This window comes from Cnephaeus nilssonii (genome assembly GCF_951640355.1).
Source record: "Cnephaeus nilssonii genome assembly, chromosome: 2".
Lineage (NCBI taxonomy): Eukaryota > Metazoa > Chordata > Mammalia > Chiroptera > Vespertilionidae > Cnephaeus > Cnephaeus nilssonii.
Genome location: NC_137073.1, coordinates 4,505,132 through 4,525,747, shown reverse-complemented (window position 1 = coordinate 4,525,747; position 20,616 = coordinate 4,505,132). Strand labels below are relative to the sequence as shown.

The 20,616-nt window shown below is 39.1% G+C and overlaps 1 protein-coding gene across 1 annotated transcript in view; it reads right to left on the bottom strand.

Annotated features, from left to right (window-relative positions):
• LOC307110038 (phospholipid-transporting ATPase ABCA3-like) overlaps window positions 1-20,616 on the bottom strand; it is a gene marked incomplete at both ends in the record, with an annotated part of 237,702 nt that overhangs the window by 89,115 nt on the left and 127,971 nt on the right. The window contains 4 exon segments of the mRNA XM_079789076.1: window positions 4,903-5,053; window positions 14,396-14,606; window positions 14,904-15,059; window positions 15,297-15,451. Of these exon segments, the coding sequence (XP_079645202.1) occupies window positions 4,903-5,053; window positions 14,396-14,606; window positions 14,904-15,059; window positions 15,297-15,451 (673 nt within the window).

Here is a 20,616-nt window from a genome sequence, read left to right as displayed (position 1 = left end):
AAGCTTGGCTTCCTCTGTTACCTAGGAAACCTTGCTCTCTGTGGCTGTAGCCATCTTGGTTTGGGTTAATTTGCATACTCGCTCTGATTGGATGGTGGGTGTGGCTTGTGGGCATGGCTTGTGGGTGTGTCGGAGGTATGGTCAATTTGCATATTTGTCTATTTTTAGATAGGTTATGGCCAAGTTGACTAGCGCGTGCATGATACATATAAAGCTCTCACTAGCGCCAATCACACGTGTGTGTTTCGATCTGTTATTGTTGATCATGAACTTGGTGACATTTCTATTATAGAGAAAGGGCAAAATAATATTAAAATATTCCTTCTAATTAATTTTCTTTCAATGTGCACAAATCCATGCACCAGGACACTAGCCAATAATAAACGTAAATGTAAATGGCTTAAATGCTCCAATCAAAATATATAGTGTAGCTGAATGGATGACCCATATACTATCTATAAGAGACCCACTTCAGAACAAAGGACTCACACAGAATGAAAGTGAAGGGATGGAAATTAAAAAAAAAAAAAAAAGCTGGGGTAGCAATATTCATATCCAACAAAATAGACTTCAAAGTGAAGGCCATAACAAGAGATAATTAAGGCCACTTCATAATACTAAAAGGATTGATACAATAAGAAGCTATAACACTAGTAAACATATATGGACCCAATACAAGAGCTTCCAAATGTCTAAAAATTTTTCTAGAGGAGTTCAAGGGAGAGATCAACAGGAATACAACCATAGTAGGGGACTTTAACACCCCATTGACATGTGGGGTGTTAAAGTATATTCCAACAAACTGGACAACCTGAACAAAACTGTGAAAAACAGTATGGAGTTTCCTCAAAAAAATTAAATATGGAAGTCCCATTTGACCCAGTGATCCCACTGCTAGGAATTTATATATATATATATATATATATAAGCCTAAGCGACCATCACAATCGAATGGACAACGGACAACCAAACAGGCTGCGTGGGGTGACCAGGCCCATGGGGGGGGGGAGCAGTTGGGGGCGACCAGGCCAGCAGAGGGGGGCAGTGAGGGGCAACCAGGCTGGCAGAGGGGGGCAGTGAGGGGTGACCAGGCCAGCAGAGGGGGGCAGTGAGGGGCAACCAGGCTGGCAGAGGGGGGCAGTGAGGGGTTACCAGGCCAGCAGATGGGGCAGTTAGGGGTGATCAGGCAGGCAGGCAGGTAAGCAGTTAGAAGCCAGTGGTCCCGGATTGTGAGAGGGATGTCCGACTGCTGGTTTTGGCCCGATCCTAAACCGGTAGCTGGACATCCCCTGAGGGGTCCTGACATCTACACAATGGAATACTAGGCAGCTGTAAAAAAATAAGTCTTACCATTTACAATAGCATAGATTGACTTGGAGAGTATTATGGTAAGTGAAATAAGCCAGTCAGAGAAAGAAAATTATCACATGATATCACTCATACATGGGATCTAATGACAAAATAAACTGATAAGCAAAATAGGTTCAGAGACATGGAAGCATGTTCAACACACACACTGTTGAACCTCCTGGGTGGGTGGGAAGAGACCAACCAAAGAACTTGTATGCATGTATGCATAACCCATGGACACAGACAATAGGATGGTGAAGGCCTGGGCGGAGGTTGGGGGACAGGTTAGAAGAGGTCAATGGGGGCTGGGGGAGAGTGTACATATGTAAAATTTTCAACAATAAAGATTTAAAATTGTTTTTTAAAAAGAAAACATATTTGGTAAACTTGAGTAAAGCTGCTTTTCTAGTTATGTTTTATGATACATTACATACAATGTCTTATACATATGAATATATATAAAATATATAGTATATTTAATATATAAATATTATTTAAATTATACATGTATAATATACTTTGAGGGAAATACAAAAAAATATAAAAAAAGAAACAAAATGTGACCACATAGAGTATACTACTATTAGCATTTGATGCTATCTATTATATATATATTAACTTTAGATTTCCTTTTTACTAAGGTATAACATATATAAAGTACATTAAATATAAATGAATATTTATATATGTTCATAACTAGACAACCATCCATATTAGAGAACATTTTTAGCATCCCAGAATTCAATTTTAGCATTCCCCTTTCTACTCAATAACCCACTCCCCTGCATATGTGCACACACACACACAGAAACACACTCTACACATTTTATCATTTTAATTTTAGAATACCATAATCAAAAATTTTAGTCTTATCTCTTCTTGAACTTTATGTAAATGGAATCCTATGGTCTATACTGTTTTGCCCAATACATTGTCTGTGAGATTTATTCATGTTGTGTATACCACTAGTTTATTCTTTCTTATTGTTGAGTAATAGTCAACCATTTTCAGCTGTTTGGGGTTTGAAACTATTATGAAAAGGTGTTTATAAATATAAACACTATTTTATAAAAATATATTTATAAACACTTTTTCATAATAGTTTCAAACCCCAAGCAGCTGAAAATGGTTGACTATTACTCAACAATAAGAAAGAATGAACTATCTTTGATCGACATTCTTTGAGGTATACACTAGGAATAATTGCTGGGTCATAGTATGCGCACAAATTTAGCTTAGTAGAAATGGTCAAACATTTTCCAAAGCCCTTTTACCATTCCCTCAGCAGTGAGACTCAACTGCCATGTTTACATGTCCTTTCAGTTTTAACCATTCTCATGGGTGTGTAGTGGCAATGTACTCATCTCTTTTTATTCTTTGAAATGTTGCTTATAGTTCTGGGAAGAATTCTTGACAGTTTTCTCTTTCATTGTTTCTCTTTTCTGCCATAATTATTGGTCAGATTTTTATTAGCCAAACAGGAATTTTATTTCACTTTATGTCATTTTCCCTCTTCACAGAGCCCTCTGATAGATTCACAGTGTCCTCTTCGACTGGATTCACATTATGAAAGCAGAGTCCTAAGTTTCAGTACATTCATTTTCAAGGTAGGCATTTCTTGTGATTCTTTCATTTTCAAATTCAGTATCCTTCCTATAGCTCATTTTTCTTTCATCCTTATGAAAGTAGATTGATATTTATTCAGGTAAATAAATGTATATTAGATCAATGCCTGGTAAAAAGTAAGAGCTCAATTACTATTAGCTAACCAAACTATAGCTGGAATGAAAATCATTAAGAATCTCTGAAATAACTGGATCCATAGGTATTTCTTTTTCTTACAATCCTCCCCCCTTTTTTTAAAAAAAACAAACACAAAACTCTCCATATTAGAGAAGACATTCTTCCCTAATTCCATGATTTTTATTTTATTTCTAGTGAGTCTATCATTCCAAATCTGGATATATGGTATAGCAATCTACAATTAGTTGTTCACCTCTAAGATCTCTCTCTTTCTCTCTCTCTCTCTCTCTTTTTTTTTCCTCCAGGTCCAAATGATTGGTAGGGGATGTGATTAACATCATCTACTTCCAAATGTGAAGATATGATAAAATATGAAGACAACATGGTAAATATAAAAGGTATATGGTAAAACATTGTCTGCTTCTAAATAGTTTAATTTCCTTTTTTATTTTTGAGAATGTCACGTGTCCACATGAGTGAGGATAGGTGGGGAATGTGATAAGTTTAAGAAGTGTTTTACCTTAGTCTCCAGAGAAATTCCTGCAGCTTCACATGAATCACAACCATCCTGAGGGGCCAAAGCTCCCACCTGGTTCCTGTTCTCTAGGGATAGATATCTAGAATTTTATTTCCAATTCTCTCTTCTTTCATTCCTGCTTATGTTAAGGGTCCGGGTTCTATTCCTCTACTTGATCCCATTGTTCCATGCTACTGCTTTCCAATAACTTTCAGATTGCTAAATAAAAAGTTAAAATCCACTCATCTACTGATGGGCACTTGGGCTATTTCTAGATCTTAGCTATGTAGATAAATGGATAATAAAGATGTACATTTATACAATGGAATACTATGCAGCTATAAAAAGGAGGAACTCTTACCATTTGCAACAGCATGGAGGGACCTGGAGATCATTATGCTAAGCAAAAAGAGCCAATCAGAGAAAGACATGATCTCACTTATATGTGGAATCTAATGAACAAAATAAACTGATGAACAAAATAGATCCAGAGACATGGAAGCATGAGCAACAGACTGACGAATCTCAAAAGGAAGGGGGCAGTAAAGATTAACCAAAGAACGTGTATGTATATGTGCATAACCCATGGACACAACAATAGTGCAACAGAGGCCTGGGGAGCAGGCAGGAGCAAGATGGAGGGGGTCTACAGGGGAGGGGGGCAGGGGGCGAACTGTAACACTTTTTAAAAAAATTTATTTTCTTTATTATTTTTTTAAATTTATTTTTATTACTGAAAGTCTTACAGATGTTGCCTTTGTTTGTTTGGTGTGTTTTTTCCCATTGACTCCCCACCATCCTTCACCCACCTCTCCCAGGCCTTCACTACACCATTGTCTGTGTCCATGACTATGCATATAAGTTCCCTAATTAATCTCTCCCTTCCAGCCTCACATTCCCACCTTTCCTCTGAAATTTTTCAGTCTGTTCCATGCTTGTATATCTCTGGTTCTATTTTATTCATGAGTTTATTTTGTTCATTAGACTTATTTTGCTCACATATGATTGAGATCATGTGGTACTTATCTTTATCTCTTATTATCTTAATATTTCCATTCACTCTACTCACCACACAATTTTTACTCTACATACAAATACCACCCATTAACACCAATTGAAACCAGCCCACTACAACCATAAGGTTACATCCCTCTCTTCAGTGCAAATGGCAGCAAGGACTAGAGATTTGGCTTGTTGAATGACATCTACTTGCTAAGCCTGAAGAAACCAGGAAAAGCAGCAATAATTTCCTGTTATCTAAACATCAACATTAGCATTCTCTTAATCCATACCTGTGTGTGTAGTCTTTGGGTAGAATAAAAGATAATTCATTCATAACATTCTTCTCCAAAGTGGCTGATGGTATATGATAATATATCAATTTGGAGATTTCTTCGACATTACAGAGAGGTTCCTTCACTATGACTATGTGGTATCCCACACCTGAGAAAATCCATTAAAAAAACAACTTTGTTATTTCCCTTATTCTAGTGAGACTCCACTGGATTTTCATGACTTGGATGAACAATAATAAGGTATGGCATGCCACAATTAAATTTGATTACAAGTCTAAAAAGTCTAATAAATGCTTCTTTTGTAATTTTATTATTTTTCTTACAGACCAATAGATAAGAGATAGAAAGAAAAGTTTCTGTGATCTGGCCTCTTGTATTATATACACTGAAATCTGAGAGAACAAGATTTATATTCATTAAACACATATTTATTGGGTGCCTACTATGTGCAAGTAAGTAAATAAATCAGCTAAAACTCTTATCCTTCAGAGACATGAGAAATCTTTCCAGAGTATTCTGTACTTTTACTAGGTCCACTGCACAAGCCTTCCAGAAGTTGGGGATGGGTAGTGACAAAAATCCCTCCAGGGTTCTCCAGGAATTTGTAGAAAACATTGCATAGCATTCTGATAGCCCATGGTATGACAAAAAGGCTGGAGAAATAGCCAGGGGATTCATTAGTCTTTTGCTGCAATGGCCCTTCAAAGGTTTGGGAGAGGGTAGTAGGGTAGAGAGAAACCCTTTAAGGTAAAACACTGCAGGGATGGATAACAAAGAGGATGTGTCAGATAAAAAAACAACTGGGAACTAGACTGTAAAGAGAACTCTATAATCTCATTCATGCACAGATCCCAACCTCTGCTAAGAGCAAAATCCTAATCTCATTCTTAAAATGTTTGAAGACAGCTATGATCAGTATCTAAATACAGTAGGTCCTCGGGTTACGTCGGAGATCTGTTCCTACGGTGCGATGTAACGCAATTTTCACCATAAGTTGGAACCCACCTACATAAGCACCTACGTCACTCACATGGAGTACATACACAGCAGTAATGAAGTGAAACAGTAAAAAGAAATTTAAAAGAAAGATAACAATTCCTTACCTTTACTTGTGGTAAATAAATAATAAAAAACATAAAGCACATATGTACATACATCGAAATAACGAAACTTTTTTTATAAATAAATGGAAGATGGCGACATAACCACGAAACAATGTACATTACGTCCAATGTAACCTGAGGACTGTCTGTAAAGTTGTAACACAGTCCAATATTTGCTCAAATGCAGGTCATATTTATTCAGTTGTCTACTACAATAGTGGCCAACATATCAAAGCATACCCTTTTCTGAGAATAAGTATGAAGTACTTTATTCTCTCTTTTTTAAAATATATTTTATTGATTTTTTACAGAGAGGAAGAGAGAGGGATATAGAGTTAGAAACATCGATGAGAGAGAAACATCGATCAACTGCCTCTTGCACACCCCCTACTGGGGACGTGCCCACAACCAAGGTACATGCCCTTGACCGGAATCGAACCCGGGACCCTTCAGTCTGCAGGCTGACGCTCTATCCACTGAGCCAAATTGGTTTCGGCTAAGTACTTTATTCTCTACTGTTATTTTATTCACAGTGATAGTCATAAAAGTTACAAAACATGCAAAGAAGAAAATATAACCCTAAATATAATGAAAAAATCAATAGAAGTGGAACAGAGGTATTTTTCAAACAAAAGAAAAATATATCACAAGAATCCAACTCTATAAAGTGGAGAATATGACTTACCTAATAGAGAACACAAAATAACCATCATAAAGATGCTCACCAAAGTTAGGATAATAATACATGTGAAAAATGGGAATTTTAGCAAAGAAAGAGAAAACTTAAAGCACTAAAAAAGAAGTCATAGAGCTAAAGAATATGATTAAATAAATTGAAAAATTCACAGAGGGGTTAAAAGAAGACTAATGAATGAGTGACCTCCAAGTCAAGACACTGGAAATTATTCATTCAGAGGAGTAGAAAGAAAAAAGAATAAAGAAGAGTAAATAAAGCCTAGGAGATCAATAGAATACCATCAATAGAACAATATAGACACTATAGGAGTTGCATAAGGAAAAGAGAGAAATAACAAGAAGGTTATTCAAAGAAATAATGGCTAAAAACTTCCCAACCTAGGCAATGGACATGAAGATTCAGGAAGCCCAGAAGATGTATACAAGATGAATTCAAAGGAATTCACAATGAGTCCCATTTTAATCAAACTAGAGGCCTGGTACACGAATTTGTGCATGGGTGGGGTCCCTTGGCCTGGCCAGCAATCAGGGCCAATCGGGTCAACCAGGGGGAGGGGACACAGGAGGTGGGCCGGCCATGTGAGGTTGGCTGTGGGAGCACACTGACCTGCATTGAGCATCTGTCCCTTGGTGGTCAGTGCCCATCATAGCGACCAACCAACTGGTCATTTGGTCACTTAGGCTTTTATATAGAGAGAGATAGTCAAAAGTCAAAGACAAAGAGAAAAATTTGAAAGCAGCAAGAAACAAGTAAGTTGTCACATACAAGGATGATCACTAAGTTATATAATGTCTAATCACAAGACATTATAGAAACCAAAATAATATTATATATCAACTTTAATTGAAAAATTAAAAAATATTTAAATTTAAGAAAATTTATTAGACCAGTGGTTGGCAAACTCATTAGTCAACAGAGCCAAATATCAGCAGTACAACAATTGAAATTTCTTTTGAGAGCCAAATTTTTTAAACTTAAACTATATAGGTAGGTACATTGTCATTAACTTAATTAGGATACACCTAAGCTGGCCTTTGCTAAAAACTCAAGGGGCCAAAGAGCCGCATGTGGCTCGCGAGCCGCGGTTTGCTGACCACTGCATTAGACTATCAACAGATTCTTCAGTAGAAACCGTAAAGGTTAGATGATATATTCAAAGTGCTGAAAGAAAAATCTTCCAACCAAGAATACTATACTGGCTAAACTGTCCTTCAAGAATCTATATATATAAAAGCCTAAACGACTAAACAACTGAACAACCAATCGACTGATCGCTATGATGCACACTGACCACCAATGCTGCCCCGGTGGTCAGTGTGCTTCCACAGCAGGAGCACTGCTCATCTGACTGTTGTGTGCCAGACGCAGGGCTCATGGCTGGCGAGCACTGCTGCCGTGATGCAAGCCTCTCCAGATCAGGACTGACTGGGCATGAGTCTGTGGCAGGCACAGTGGGGCCAGGATGAGTGGGAGTGGAAGGCAGGAGCAGCAGGCAGGAGCAGAAACACATGTACAGTATAAAAGAAAAAATCACATGATCATCTCAGTAGGTGCAGAAAAAGCACTTGACAAAATGTAATACACTTTCATAATAATAACTCTCAATAATTCTGATATAGAAGCAACTTAACATAATAAATGCCATGTTAGACAAACTGACTTCTAATATCATACTCTATGGTGAAAAAATAAAAGCTTTTCTTCTAAGATCAGGAATAAGACAAGGGTAACCACTCTTACCATTTCTATTCAACAAATCCTGAAAGTTTTATTTGAGTAATTAAGCAAAGAAAAAAATGGTATCCAAATTAGAAAGAAAGAGAAAAAATGATCTTTGTTTACAGATGATATGATATAGGCAACCCCAAAGACTCCACAAAAAACACACACAAAACTGTTATAGCTAATATATGAGGTAGGATAAAAAATCATCAAAAAAATCATACAAAAATAAATTGTATTCCACATATTAACACTGTACTATCCAAAAAGAAAATTAAGAAAGTAATCTCACAATAGCATTAAAAAAGAATAAAGAATTAAGCTTAAGTAATGAGGTGAAATATTTGTACACTGAAAACTAAAATGCATTGATAAAAACATTAATAAAAAATTAATAAAGACACAAACAAATGGGAAAACATCCTGTGTTCATGAATTAATATTGCTAAAAATGTCAATAGAACCTTAAGTGATATGCAGAGTTAATGCAATCCCTATCAATGCAATCCCAATGGCACTTATTATAGAAATAGAAAAAGATCCTAACATTAATTGAAAACACAAAAGACCCTGAGTAACAAAAAAAATTTTTTTCAAGAAAGAACAAAACTGGAAGCATCACACTTTTCGACTTCAAGTATATTATACAGCAACAGTAATTAAAACAGTATGGTACTGGCATAAAATTAGAAAAAAAATAGATCAATGTAGTACAATAGAGCAGCGGTTCTCAACCTGTGGGTCACGACCCCTTTGGGGGTCAAACAACCCTTTCACAGGGCTCGCCTAAGACCATCGGAAAACACAGATATTTACATTATGATTCATAACAGTAGCAAAATTACAGTTATGAAATAGCAACGAAAATAATTTTATGGTTGGGGGTCACCACAACATGAGGAACTGTATTAAAGGGTCGCAGCATTAGGAAGGTTGAGAACCATTGCAATAGAGAGTCCAGAAATAAATCAACACATATATAGTCAATTGTTCAACAAGGTGCCAAGAATACACGATAGAGAAAAGATAGCTTCTTCAGCAAATGGTATTGAGAAAACTGGATATTCACCCACCAAAGACTCAATATGGGCCCATATTTTACATCATACACAAAAATTTTACATCATTGCAAAAAATACAATCAAAGTGTATTTAAGACTTAAGCATAAGACTTGACCCTATAAAATTCCTAAAAGAAAACATTGGGTAAAAGCTTCTTTATATTGATCTTGGCAATAATTTTCTTGGATATAACACCAAAAGCACTGGTAACAACAGCAAAAATAGACAAGTGGGGTTACATCAACCTAAAAACCCTCTGCACCAAAAAGGAAACAATCAATAAAATGGAAAGGCAAACCTGTGGAATAAGAAAGAGTATTTGCAAAGACTATAACAAGTAAAGGATTAATTTCCAAAATATATAAGGAACCCCAACTCAGTAGTAAACTCAATAGCAAAAAGACTAATATCCTGATTTTAAAATGTGTTAAAGATTTGAATAAAGATTGCTCAAACACACAGAAATGGTCATGAGGTATATGAAAAGATACTCAACATTACCAATAAAAACCACAATGAGATATCAACCCACACCTATTAAGACAACTACTAAAAAACAAAAACAACAACTGTTGGGGAAGATGTGAGAAAACTGGAACCCTTGTACACTATTGGTGGTAATGCAAAATGTTGTAGCTACTGTAGAAAACAGTTTGGAGGTTCCTCAAAATTTAAAATTAGTCAGTCAGAGAAAGACAAATACCATGTGATTTCACTTATATGTAGAATCTAAAACAAAACAAACAGAAACAGACTCATAGAAACAGAAACCAAAGGGATGGTTACCAGAAAGGAGTAGGTAGGGGATGGTTGAAACAAGAATAGGAATATAGACAATAATCCTATAAAATAAAAGCCTAATATGCAAATCGACCAACTGGCAGAATGACCAGTTGCTATGATGTACATTAACCACCAGGGGGCAAATGCTCAATACAGGAGCTGCCCCCAGCCTGCAGGCCCCAGGCCAGCAAAGATGGGTGCCAGCGGGGGCCCCCGATGCTCTGCCGGTAACCCCACAGATTGGCCCTCATCGTCGGCCAGGCCTAGCGACCCTACCCATGCATGAATTTCATGCATAAGGCCTCTAGTCTATATATATAAAAGCCTAATACGCAAAGTGTCCCCTTGGGAGTTTGACCGGGACACTGGGAGTTTGATCGCTCTCTATGATGTGCACTGACCACCAGGGGGCAGCACGGAATGAAGAAAGGCCCCGGCTGGCAGCTGGAAGGCCCCGATTGGCCCTGAGGGCCAGCCAGGCCTAGGGACCCTACCTGTGCATGAATTTCATGCACCAGGCCTCTAGTATTGCAATAAGTTTACAAGATGACAGATGATTACCAGAATTAGTTGGCTGATCATAATGCAAGGTATAAAAACGTCCAGTCACTATACTTTACACCAAAACCAATGTAACCAATATAAGGTTGTATAACAACTATGCTAAAATAAAACAATAAATTTTGTAAACCAAAATAATGTCACCCCAATATATTCAGTAAAATAAATTAAAAAACCAGAGCTACCAAATGATCCAGCAATTCCACTTCTGGGCATTTATCTGAGGAAAGCAAAAAAACACTAACTTGAAAAGTCATAGATCCATTTTGAGTTGATTTTTAAAAATATATATATATATATATTTTATTGATTTTTTACAGAGAGAAAAGGAGAGGGATAGAGAGTTAGAAACATCGATCAGCTGCCTCCTGCACACCCTCTACTGGGGATATGCCCACAACCAAGGTATATGCCCTTGCCCGGAATCGAACCTGGGACCCTTCAGTCCGCAGGCCACTCTATCCACTGAGCCAAACTGGTTAGGGCTTGAGTTGATTTTTGTGTATGGTGTAAGATAGTGTTCCAACTTCATTCCTTTGCATATGGCTGTCCAAGTTTCCTAACATCATTTATTGAATTGACTGTCCTTTCCTCATTATATATTCTTAAGATTTTTTTTGTCATAAATTAATTCACCATATATATGTGGGTTTATTTCTGGGTTCTCTTCTGTTCCATTGATTTATGTGTCTGTTCTTACACCACTAAAACTTTTCTGATACACAGGTGACAAGATTTTTGCACAGAATCCACAAAAATAGTATCAGACCTAACATGTGAATAAACAAGTTCATAGTATACAAGATCAACATAGAAGTCATTATATCCTATATAATAAAGAGGGAATATGCTAATTGACCCTCACACCATTGCAGATAGCAGTGCCCACAGCCAATAAGGAGTAAATATGCTAATTGACTGCACTGTCCTCAAAGATGGTGGCACCCATAGCCAATAAGGAGGGAATATGCTAATTGACTGTCATGCCCTCAAAGATGGCAGTGCCCACAGCCACAAGATGGCGGCACCAGAGCAGTAGGTGCATGGCAAGGCTGAGCCTGCCCCTGGGCGGGCCTGGCTTTGCCACGTGCCTGCATCCAGAGTCCCACAGTCTCCTCAGCCCCCCAGCTGCCCAGGGCTGGACCAAGACACAGGCAAGCCTTGGATGGCAGCTACCCAGCTGCCCAGGGCTGGCCGAGGCTCAGGTAACCAGGGCCAGCTGAAGCTTGCGCTGCTGGCAGTGGCAGCAGCAGAGGTGTGATGGTGGTGTCGCCTTCCCCTGATCGCCGGGTCACCTCCTGCCCCTGAGGGCTCCTGGGCTGTGAGAGGGGGCAGGCCGGGCTGAGGGAAACCCCCTCCAGTGCATGAATTTTCATGCACTGGGTCTCTAGTATCTAAATATTAGAAAAGACAAAATTGTAAAATGAATTTAAATATATAATATCATTTACATAAAATTAAAAGGCTTTTTTGTAGAATTTGACAAAATGACCCTAAAATTCATATGGAACTAAAAAGGGACTAAAACAGATGAACTAATTTTGAAAAAAACAAAAAGTTAGTGGATTTACATTACCTGTTTTCAAGACTTACTACAAAGACACAGTATTCATGACTATGGTATTTGTAAAAAGATAGACCTAGGTCAATGAAACAATAGAAAACCCAAAAGTAGACCTACATATAAAGAGTCAACTGATTTTCATCAAAAGTGCCAATTCAACAGAAAAAAAAAAAGAGTTAAATGTATTCTGGATATTCACATGGAAAAATCAACATCAACAACTTACCTAACACCATTCACACAAAAATTAACTTGCAATAGATCATAAACTTTTAGAAGCTAGAACCATAAAAAATCCAGAAGAAATATAAGAGAATATATTTGCAACCTTTGCATAAGCAAAGGTTTTCTTAAAAGCATGGACCAAAAAAAGGAAAATAATTGATAAACTGGGCTTTTCAAAATTAAAAGGTTATGCTCAATAAAAAAGATATTAGCAAAAAATAAATAGGCAAGAAACGCATTTGAGGAAATATTCACAATACAAATATCTGACAAGGGACTTTCAGAATATGTGAATTGCAAATGAACAACAAAAATGATACAAAACCAATATTTATACTTCACAGAGTAAATTATACAAAGAACCAATTTGTACATGAAAATGTACTAAATATAATTATTCCTAAGAAAATGAAAATTAAAGTAATAGATATTGTTTCACATTCTCTAGATCAGCTAAAATCCAAATACAATACCAAAATACTGGTATGGATGTAGAGCAAATTTATTTCTCAAACAGCTGGTAGTTGTAAAATAATACAAGCACTTTGGAGACTCTTTTGGCCGAATGTACACTTAATAATTGACCAAGTAACTACATTCCTATGTATTTTCACCCAAGATAAATTTTTATCAAACAGAGAGTTTTACAAGCAAGTTTACAACATATTCATTCATGATATTTGGAAATTAGAAATGACCTAAAACAACCTAAAAATCCATGAAGAGTAGAACGTGTGTTCTACTGATACATGCAGCAACAAAGATTAATCTCAAACTACTGTGCTGAGGTAAAGAAACCATAAACAATAAATCATTGTGTATGATTCATTTATGTTATGTTCAAGAACAGGCAAAATTAATGTATGGTAATAAAAATGAGAAAGCAATTGCCTTTGGAAAAGGGAATTGATGAAAAGAGGTTAAAGGGGACTTTCTGGAGTCATAGAAATACTCTGTATCTTGCTTTACTTGGAGTCAAATAGGCATATACAATTGTAAAAAGTTATCATACTGAGCATGGAATATCTATTCATTGTACTCCACATAAATTACACTTCAATTAAAAATTTTTCCTCTATAGAGGAGAAACAGATAATAAACAGGGTAAATTAATAAATTATATATTTTATTAAGCTAGTGCTTCAGGAAAAAATGGAAAGAAATATGAAAAGTTGGAGATAAGGTAATGAAATTTTATTTAGGGGGCCAAAGAAAACTGATATATAGATAATTTTAAATAATTACCTGAAAGAAGTAAGGAAGATATTAAGACATATTTGGCATTTTTATGTTTAGAAAAAGTCTTCTCAAAATTAGAATAAAATATTCTGCACATACAGAAGCAATTTTATACTGATTTAAGCAAGGAATAGATAACTTATTCCTTAAATTTTTCATAGAATTCATGAATATATCTATGTATTCATCACCCATCTACTGTCTATCATCTATCTATCTATTGATATAGCTATCTCATTAAAGGCCCAACTGCAGTTGGGCAAATTACAATTTAAATGGATGTCATATGAAAGAAATAAACATGAAATTTGGACAATGCAATAGTTTTGAAAAATTTAAATATGACCATTGTTTCAAAGGGCTCATAGTTGAACCCAATTAAAAGAATAGAGGGAATCACTGAAGTGATTGGTAGATATAAAAAAAAACACAAAAATTGTTAAATAATATTATTAAGATATCAATATCCATAAAAGTTATGTTAGAATAATATTAAGACATCAATATCAAAAGAATTATTAAAGGGAGAGAGACCATATATTTTTTTGAGGAAAAATGAAGAGCCACAGCATCGCAAGGATCCCTTCACCATGATGGCAATGCGGTCGCCCAGGACGTCAGCTTCATCCATGTAGTGGGTGGTCAGTAAGACGGTCCGGCCCTGTTTATACTGCTGAAGGAGGTCCCAGGTGGCCCTTCGCGAGGCGGGGTCCATGCCAGCTGTGGGCTCATCAAGTATCACCACCTAGAGACCAGAACAACAACTCCATGACCACGTTAAACACGACGGATTAGTGCACTGGGGTCTTTCCAGTCACTTGTCCAACTAAGCTAAAATGATAAGCTTGGACTAAAACTGAATTAGGAATGCTGGACTGATTCCAAACCTATGGCTATTTTATTCCAACAAGGTTGGTAATGTAAGCACATCAGGGATTTGGGAGCCCCCTTTTAGAGTTAGATACATATAAGCACATGGGTTTGTGTCAGCTTTAGACCTGCTTCAGTGGGGATCCATTTTTAGCTTTTACTTTACTTTTACCTTGGAGTCCCCTATAAGTGCTATAATGATGGAGAGTCTGCGCTTCATTCCTCCACTCAGTGACACTGAAAATGCATTTCGCTTTTCCAGAAGGTTAAAAGCAGACAGCATACGGTCAATTTCCTTAGGGTGCATCTTTCGAGGGATTCCTTTTATCTAGGAAAAGAAGGCAGACTTTACATGGTGCTTCCAACTTCATCGTCAGAAACATGTTTCACCAGCTCTTTTCTTACATCATCTACAGTGTCTTCTTCCCTTTGCCTCTCTTTATGTTTAAAGAAGAATTCACCAAAAATAAATTTTTTAACTTTCTAAGAATAAGGATATTGATAGTAGGTACTCTATCTTAAGTACAGGAATAGAGTGGAAATAAAGCAACATGTCTTTGGTTACCACGCAATAGAAATAAAGGTGTTCTGCTACTGTCAAGTAATTAAACAACAAGTCCTGCTGGGGACACAGGCCCAAGCTTTTCCTGATCTGGACCATCTGTTTTGAGATGGCATATCCATTAACATAGGCCTCTCCACTGGTAGCAGGATAGAGACCTAGAATCAAGCAGAAGACATACAGAAGCTTAGTTTTCATGAGGGAACAGGACAACAAACTGTTCATTAGCACATGAACTTCAAAATATACTTGTAGATTACTCATTAAAATTAGTAATTTCTCAGCACCTCACAGCTGTTTGAATGGCTATTATCAATAAGACAAATAAGTGTTGGAGAGGATATGAAGAAAAGAGAACCTTCGTACACTGCTGGTGGGTATAGTCATTCTGAAAAACCAGTATAGAGATTTCTAAAAAAATTAAGAATAGAGCTACCATATGACCCAGCAAGCTTTTTACCAAGTATCTACCTGACAATTTTGAAAACAATTATTCATAAATAGAGATACATATGTTTGTTGCAGCATTATTTACAATAGACAACACATGGAAATAACTCAAGAGTTCTTCAGCGGATGATTAAAGACATGATACATATCCTATCTAATAAAGAGGGAATATGCAAATTGACCATCACTCCATCACAAAGATGGTGGCACCCAGTCCTCTCAGACCCACCAGAGTTCCCCAGCCCCCGGGAGTGGGGCAGCTGCTGAGAGCAGGCAGTGTGAGTGGCCTGGTGGAATGCTTGCTTCATCACTGTGGCAACGAGGCAAGCATTCCACCCCAGCCACGGAGGGCCTCTGGGCAGCAGACACAGAGCAGCCAGGGTGGGGGCGGGGGGAACACTTGTGTCATTGCCACGGTGACAAGGCAAGCGTTCCACACCTGGCTGTGGATGGGCCTCTGGCCGGGTCCAGGCGTGGAATGCTGTGTCATTGCCACAGTGATGAAGCAAGTGTTCCATGCCCAGCCGTGGTGGATGGGCCTCTGGCCGGGGAGGGCAGTTGGGGCCATGAGGCCAGCTGGGAGGGAAGTTGTAGGCCATGAGGCCGGCCAGGGAGAACAGTTGGGGGCCATAAGTCTGGCAGGAGAGGGCATTTGGGGGCCATGAGGCCAGCAGGGGAGGGCATTTGGGGGCGATCAGGCCAGCAGGGGTGGCAGTTGGGGGTGAGCAGGCTAGCAGGCAGAGTGATTAGGGACTATCGGGCAGGAAGGCAGGTGAGTGGTTAGGAGCCAGCGGTCCCGGATTGTGAGAGGGATGTCTGACTGCTGGTTTAGGCTCAATCCCACAGGGACATTCCCTGGCAGTTGGATATCCCCTGAGGGGTCCCAGATTGGAGAAGGTGCAGGCCGGGCTGAGGGACACCCCAGCCATGCACAAATTTCATGCACCAGGCCAATAGTATAAAAATAAAAACATGTAACACAAATAGTGGTTGATTTGGGTGACATTTGTTGCCAGAGGGAAGGGGATAAGGGAAAAAGGGGGTCCTAATATAGGGTGACAAAAGATTCTGGGTGGTGGGCACACAGAGTAATATATCCAGGTCTTGTAACATCTAAACCCATACATGAAGCCCATATGTTCATGTTGACAAATGTCACTCCAACAAACTTAATAAGTAAAATAAAAACATGAAATATTACCATTTACCACAACATGGATAGACGTAGAGAATATTGTGCTAAGTGAAGTAAGTCAGATAGAAAAGGATAAGAACTATATGATTTCACTCATATGTAGGACATAAAACAAAAAGCAACGAACAAATGCATAGATACAGACAATAAAATGATGGTTACCAGAGGGGAAGGGTGAAGCATCCATCTTATATGAAAACTGCTGTTTGAGAATTTTAACCCTGCTAATTGACTTCTGTAAATTCTTGCTTGCTAAGACTACTCCCACTTCAGATAGGCATTAAACTTTCCCCAGACAAGGTTATCAGTGCTGGCGCCAGGCTAGGCCTCTGGTTGGGGTCTCAAGGCCCAGCACATACGTGCTCTTTAAGAACTTGCAAAGGGGGCCGGAAATACTCCATATTTGGGAGACAAAGAAGGTAGAATCATATAAATAGGGAGAATTCCTGCCCAGAATTTGAGATACATTTTCCTCTGGACCCACGCATAATAAATGTAACTCCATCTCTCTAAGTATTGCTTTGTTCTTCTTCGGTTTTCTGTAACATTTTTGGTTCCCTGAACCGGGGAATAACTGAGCTTGGCCTTTGGCCTCTGGTGAATGGGCCAGGTTTGGGGCATGGGGGAACCGGATAGGCCTCCGGGAGGTACCGCTCTGCTGATTTAGTATAATTGAACTGGGGGACTCTGGGCACTCCTGGACCTCAGCCCAGGACCTGGCTGGCATCTGGAGAGAGTGGACGGACACTTCTGGACCTGTTGACAGAATCTGTAAGGTAGGGGCCCAGTCAGTTCAGCCCACTCCAAGTGAGTGGAAGGGGGAGCTTGATCACCTCCCCGGAGGCCATAGAGCTTCCTCAGGCAAATTAATCAGGAGTCAGGAATCAGGTGACTGTTTAAACTCTGGGTAAATATCTGGTAGGAGTCAAAAACTCACTGTTTGGTGTATAAATGTAAGTGTGAGATTCTGTGTAAAGTGAAAGCTACTTTGTACTGTCTGGCTATACACATGAGAGTATTTGTTATCTCTTTCTATTGTTTAATTTGATTAAAGATAGGGCAGACCTACTGTGATGGTCTGCAAATGTCTTAAGCAGTGCTGCTGAGTTATTTTTCTCAGAGACGTTTGCTCTCTACCACAGTGGGAGGGAATCGGCCGATTTAGCTAATAAAAATTTCTCTCTCTCTGTTTGTATGTTTGTATAAGTAAGGGTTTCAATTTGCTCTGATTTGTGAATTTGCTGTATTAAACTGAAATTTTAAAGTCCTAGGGTTAATTTAAAGGTATAAATTTGTAATATTTCAGAGAACAAAGAACTTTTATTTATGGCTTTCTTATCACTTTTGGTGATCGGAGACTTCCAGGGATAGGGCTTACAGCTCCGCAGGGCGGAGAGATTTACAGGCCCTGTCCCTGGCTGTGACATCATAGTCCAACGTTTGTTTAACTTACTGTTTTCAGTTATTAGGATCCTCATAGAGGACATAACCTGTCTTTCCCTTCCTCTCTCATCCTGATTCTAATAGCATCTGTAACTGGATTAAAGATCTTTTCTTTCAGGAGGCCATCCAGGCATTCAGTTCGCAAGAAATATCCCTACACACCCTTATCCTCATCCGCTATCTTTTCAGGCTGACTAATAGTCATTTTTCCACAGGTCAAAACTCAGCCTTCAAAAGGGAGGACTGCTACAGCAGCAGTCTGTAGTTTTCTCTGAAACTCCCACTGTTTCTTTTTCTCCCCTCTGTAGGAATTGTCTTCTTCTGACTCGCAATTGGAAAGGGAGACAAGCAATTGGACTGGGGGATGGGACGGGACAGGTGGGGAAGGGGTTGTCAGAGAAATCAAGAGTGGTAAAGGAGGAGGATTTAAGATCCTCTAGGAGTCTAGGGGCTTAGAGTAAAAATCTATGAGGGAAAACAACGGTTACAGATTTGAATGAGAAAAAAGTATCCTTAAATGTAAAAAGCCTGGTTATACAGGATCTCAGACCGCTTGCTTTATTTCCCCTGCTAAGGACAGAGTAAATGGTTAATGCAGAAAAGGTTGGGGGGGGGTGTATCAGCAGTTAATTATGAAGCTGGGAGAGATAGGTTTTTGTTTATTTTTACTGGCTGCAGACCGCTCTGCTGGCATAGGTGTCTTATCAGAACTTCTAGCTGCCCTGGTGATTTAAAACTGGTTGCTAGGCAGACTCAGCCTCCAAGAGCCAGATGAAAGAAGGGGGTAAAGAGGGCTGGATGCCTGAGCTGCCTGCAGTGGCCCTGGAAGAAGCCTCAGCAGCAAGAAAAGTGGGGGACAGCAGACATTTACCTGACACTAGGGCTGCCCCGCTGCTACTTAGGCCTTTGGCTTGCTGGCTGCAGCAATTAAACCAGAAGCCAGTGACTGCTACTAGCCTTCCTGCAGCCCCAGGAATAGGGCAGCAGGCCCGGGATCTGTGAAAGCAGCAGATAGAGCTAGAGGAAGCTCCCTGTTTGCAAATGTACTTTTCAGTACCTGTTGCTGCTGGAAGAGGAGGGACTGAGATCCCTTTCCAGTGCACTCCCTTGGGAGAGGCCTGGTCGCTGCTCTGCCACAAAGGGGACTGGCGGGAAGGCAAGGGGTTTAATACCCAAGCCACTGCCACAGAAGTGCTTTGCAATATGCAAAGCTGTTTCTAACTACAACTCTGGCTGTTTGGAACTGGCAGCTTAAAGTCAAAGAGCAAAGGAAAGGCACTCTCCCTGGACCGGGGAGCCTTTAGGACTTTGAGATTTTCCAAGAGAGGAGGAGTCTGACTGAGGGATGGCAGAGACCCTGTTGGGTTGGAAGGACTTAAGGCCACATGTTAAACTTATAAATTACAGCTTTCTAGGCAGATGTCCAAGCCCAGATATGTAGGGGTTAAGCTGCCTGTTTACAGCAAAACAACTTTCTCCCGTGCCAGAATAAAATTTAGGGAAATTAGACAGGCTGTGTTTGTGGCTAGAAAGAAGAACTGGCCACCTTGCACAGCCCTGACAGTGACCTGCAGAAAACTGTATAATAGACTTAGATGATACCTGCGCCTTCATGGACATGACTCCAGAAAGACAAGGACAATTTTGCTTTATGTGGGAAGGTCAAGAATAGACTTTAGTCACCTCCCTAAGATATTTGTGTAGCCCTACCATGTGTCATATATGGTAGCAGAAGATTTGGCTCCCTCAGGTGGCCACAGTGCCAATATTGTACTTCATTGTATTAAAAATATTGCATTAACCTTACAGATTTGAACACAGTTGCCAAAAGGGCAGGTGCCCAAATTGGCAAGGAAAATACCCATCTGGTTTTAGTCTCTATTGAAAGACAGTTGGCAGCCTATACACTGTCTTGCAGGCCTGTGTGACCATGCCCATGTCAGGTGTGGCAAAACCCTCAACTTTAGGAAACTTGGGAAGGCCTGTTTGGAACAGAGGGAAGTAGTGTGTACCAGCCCTCTGTTACAGGAATTACAGACCCCGTGAGATCCTGTGACATGTGAGACCATGTAAAGGAATAAAGCTCCCTTAGTCCTTTCTCAGAGGGTATGTCACCCCTCCCAGAGACCATATAAAATTTAAGGACAAGTCAAGTGGGGGAACCCTACTACAAGGACAGCTATAATTGTCTACTTGAATACAGACACATTTTGAATTTCTCCTTGTCATTTGAAG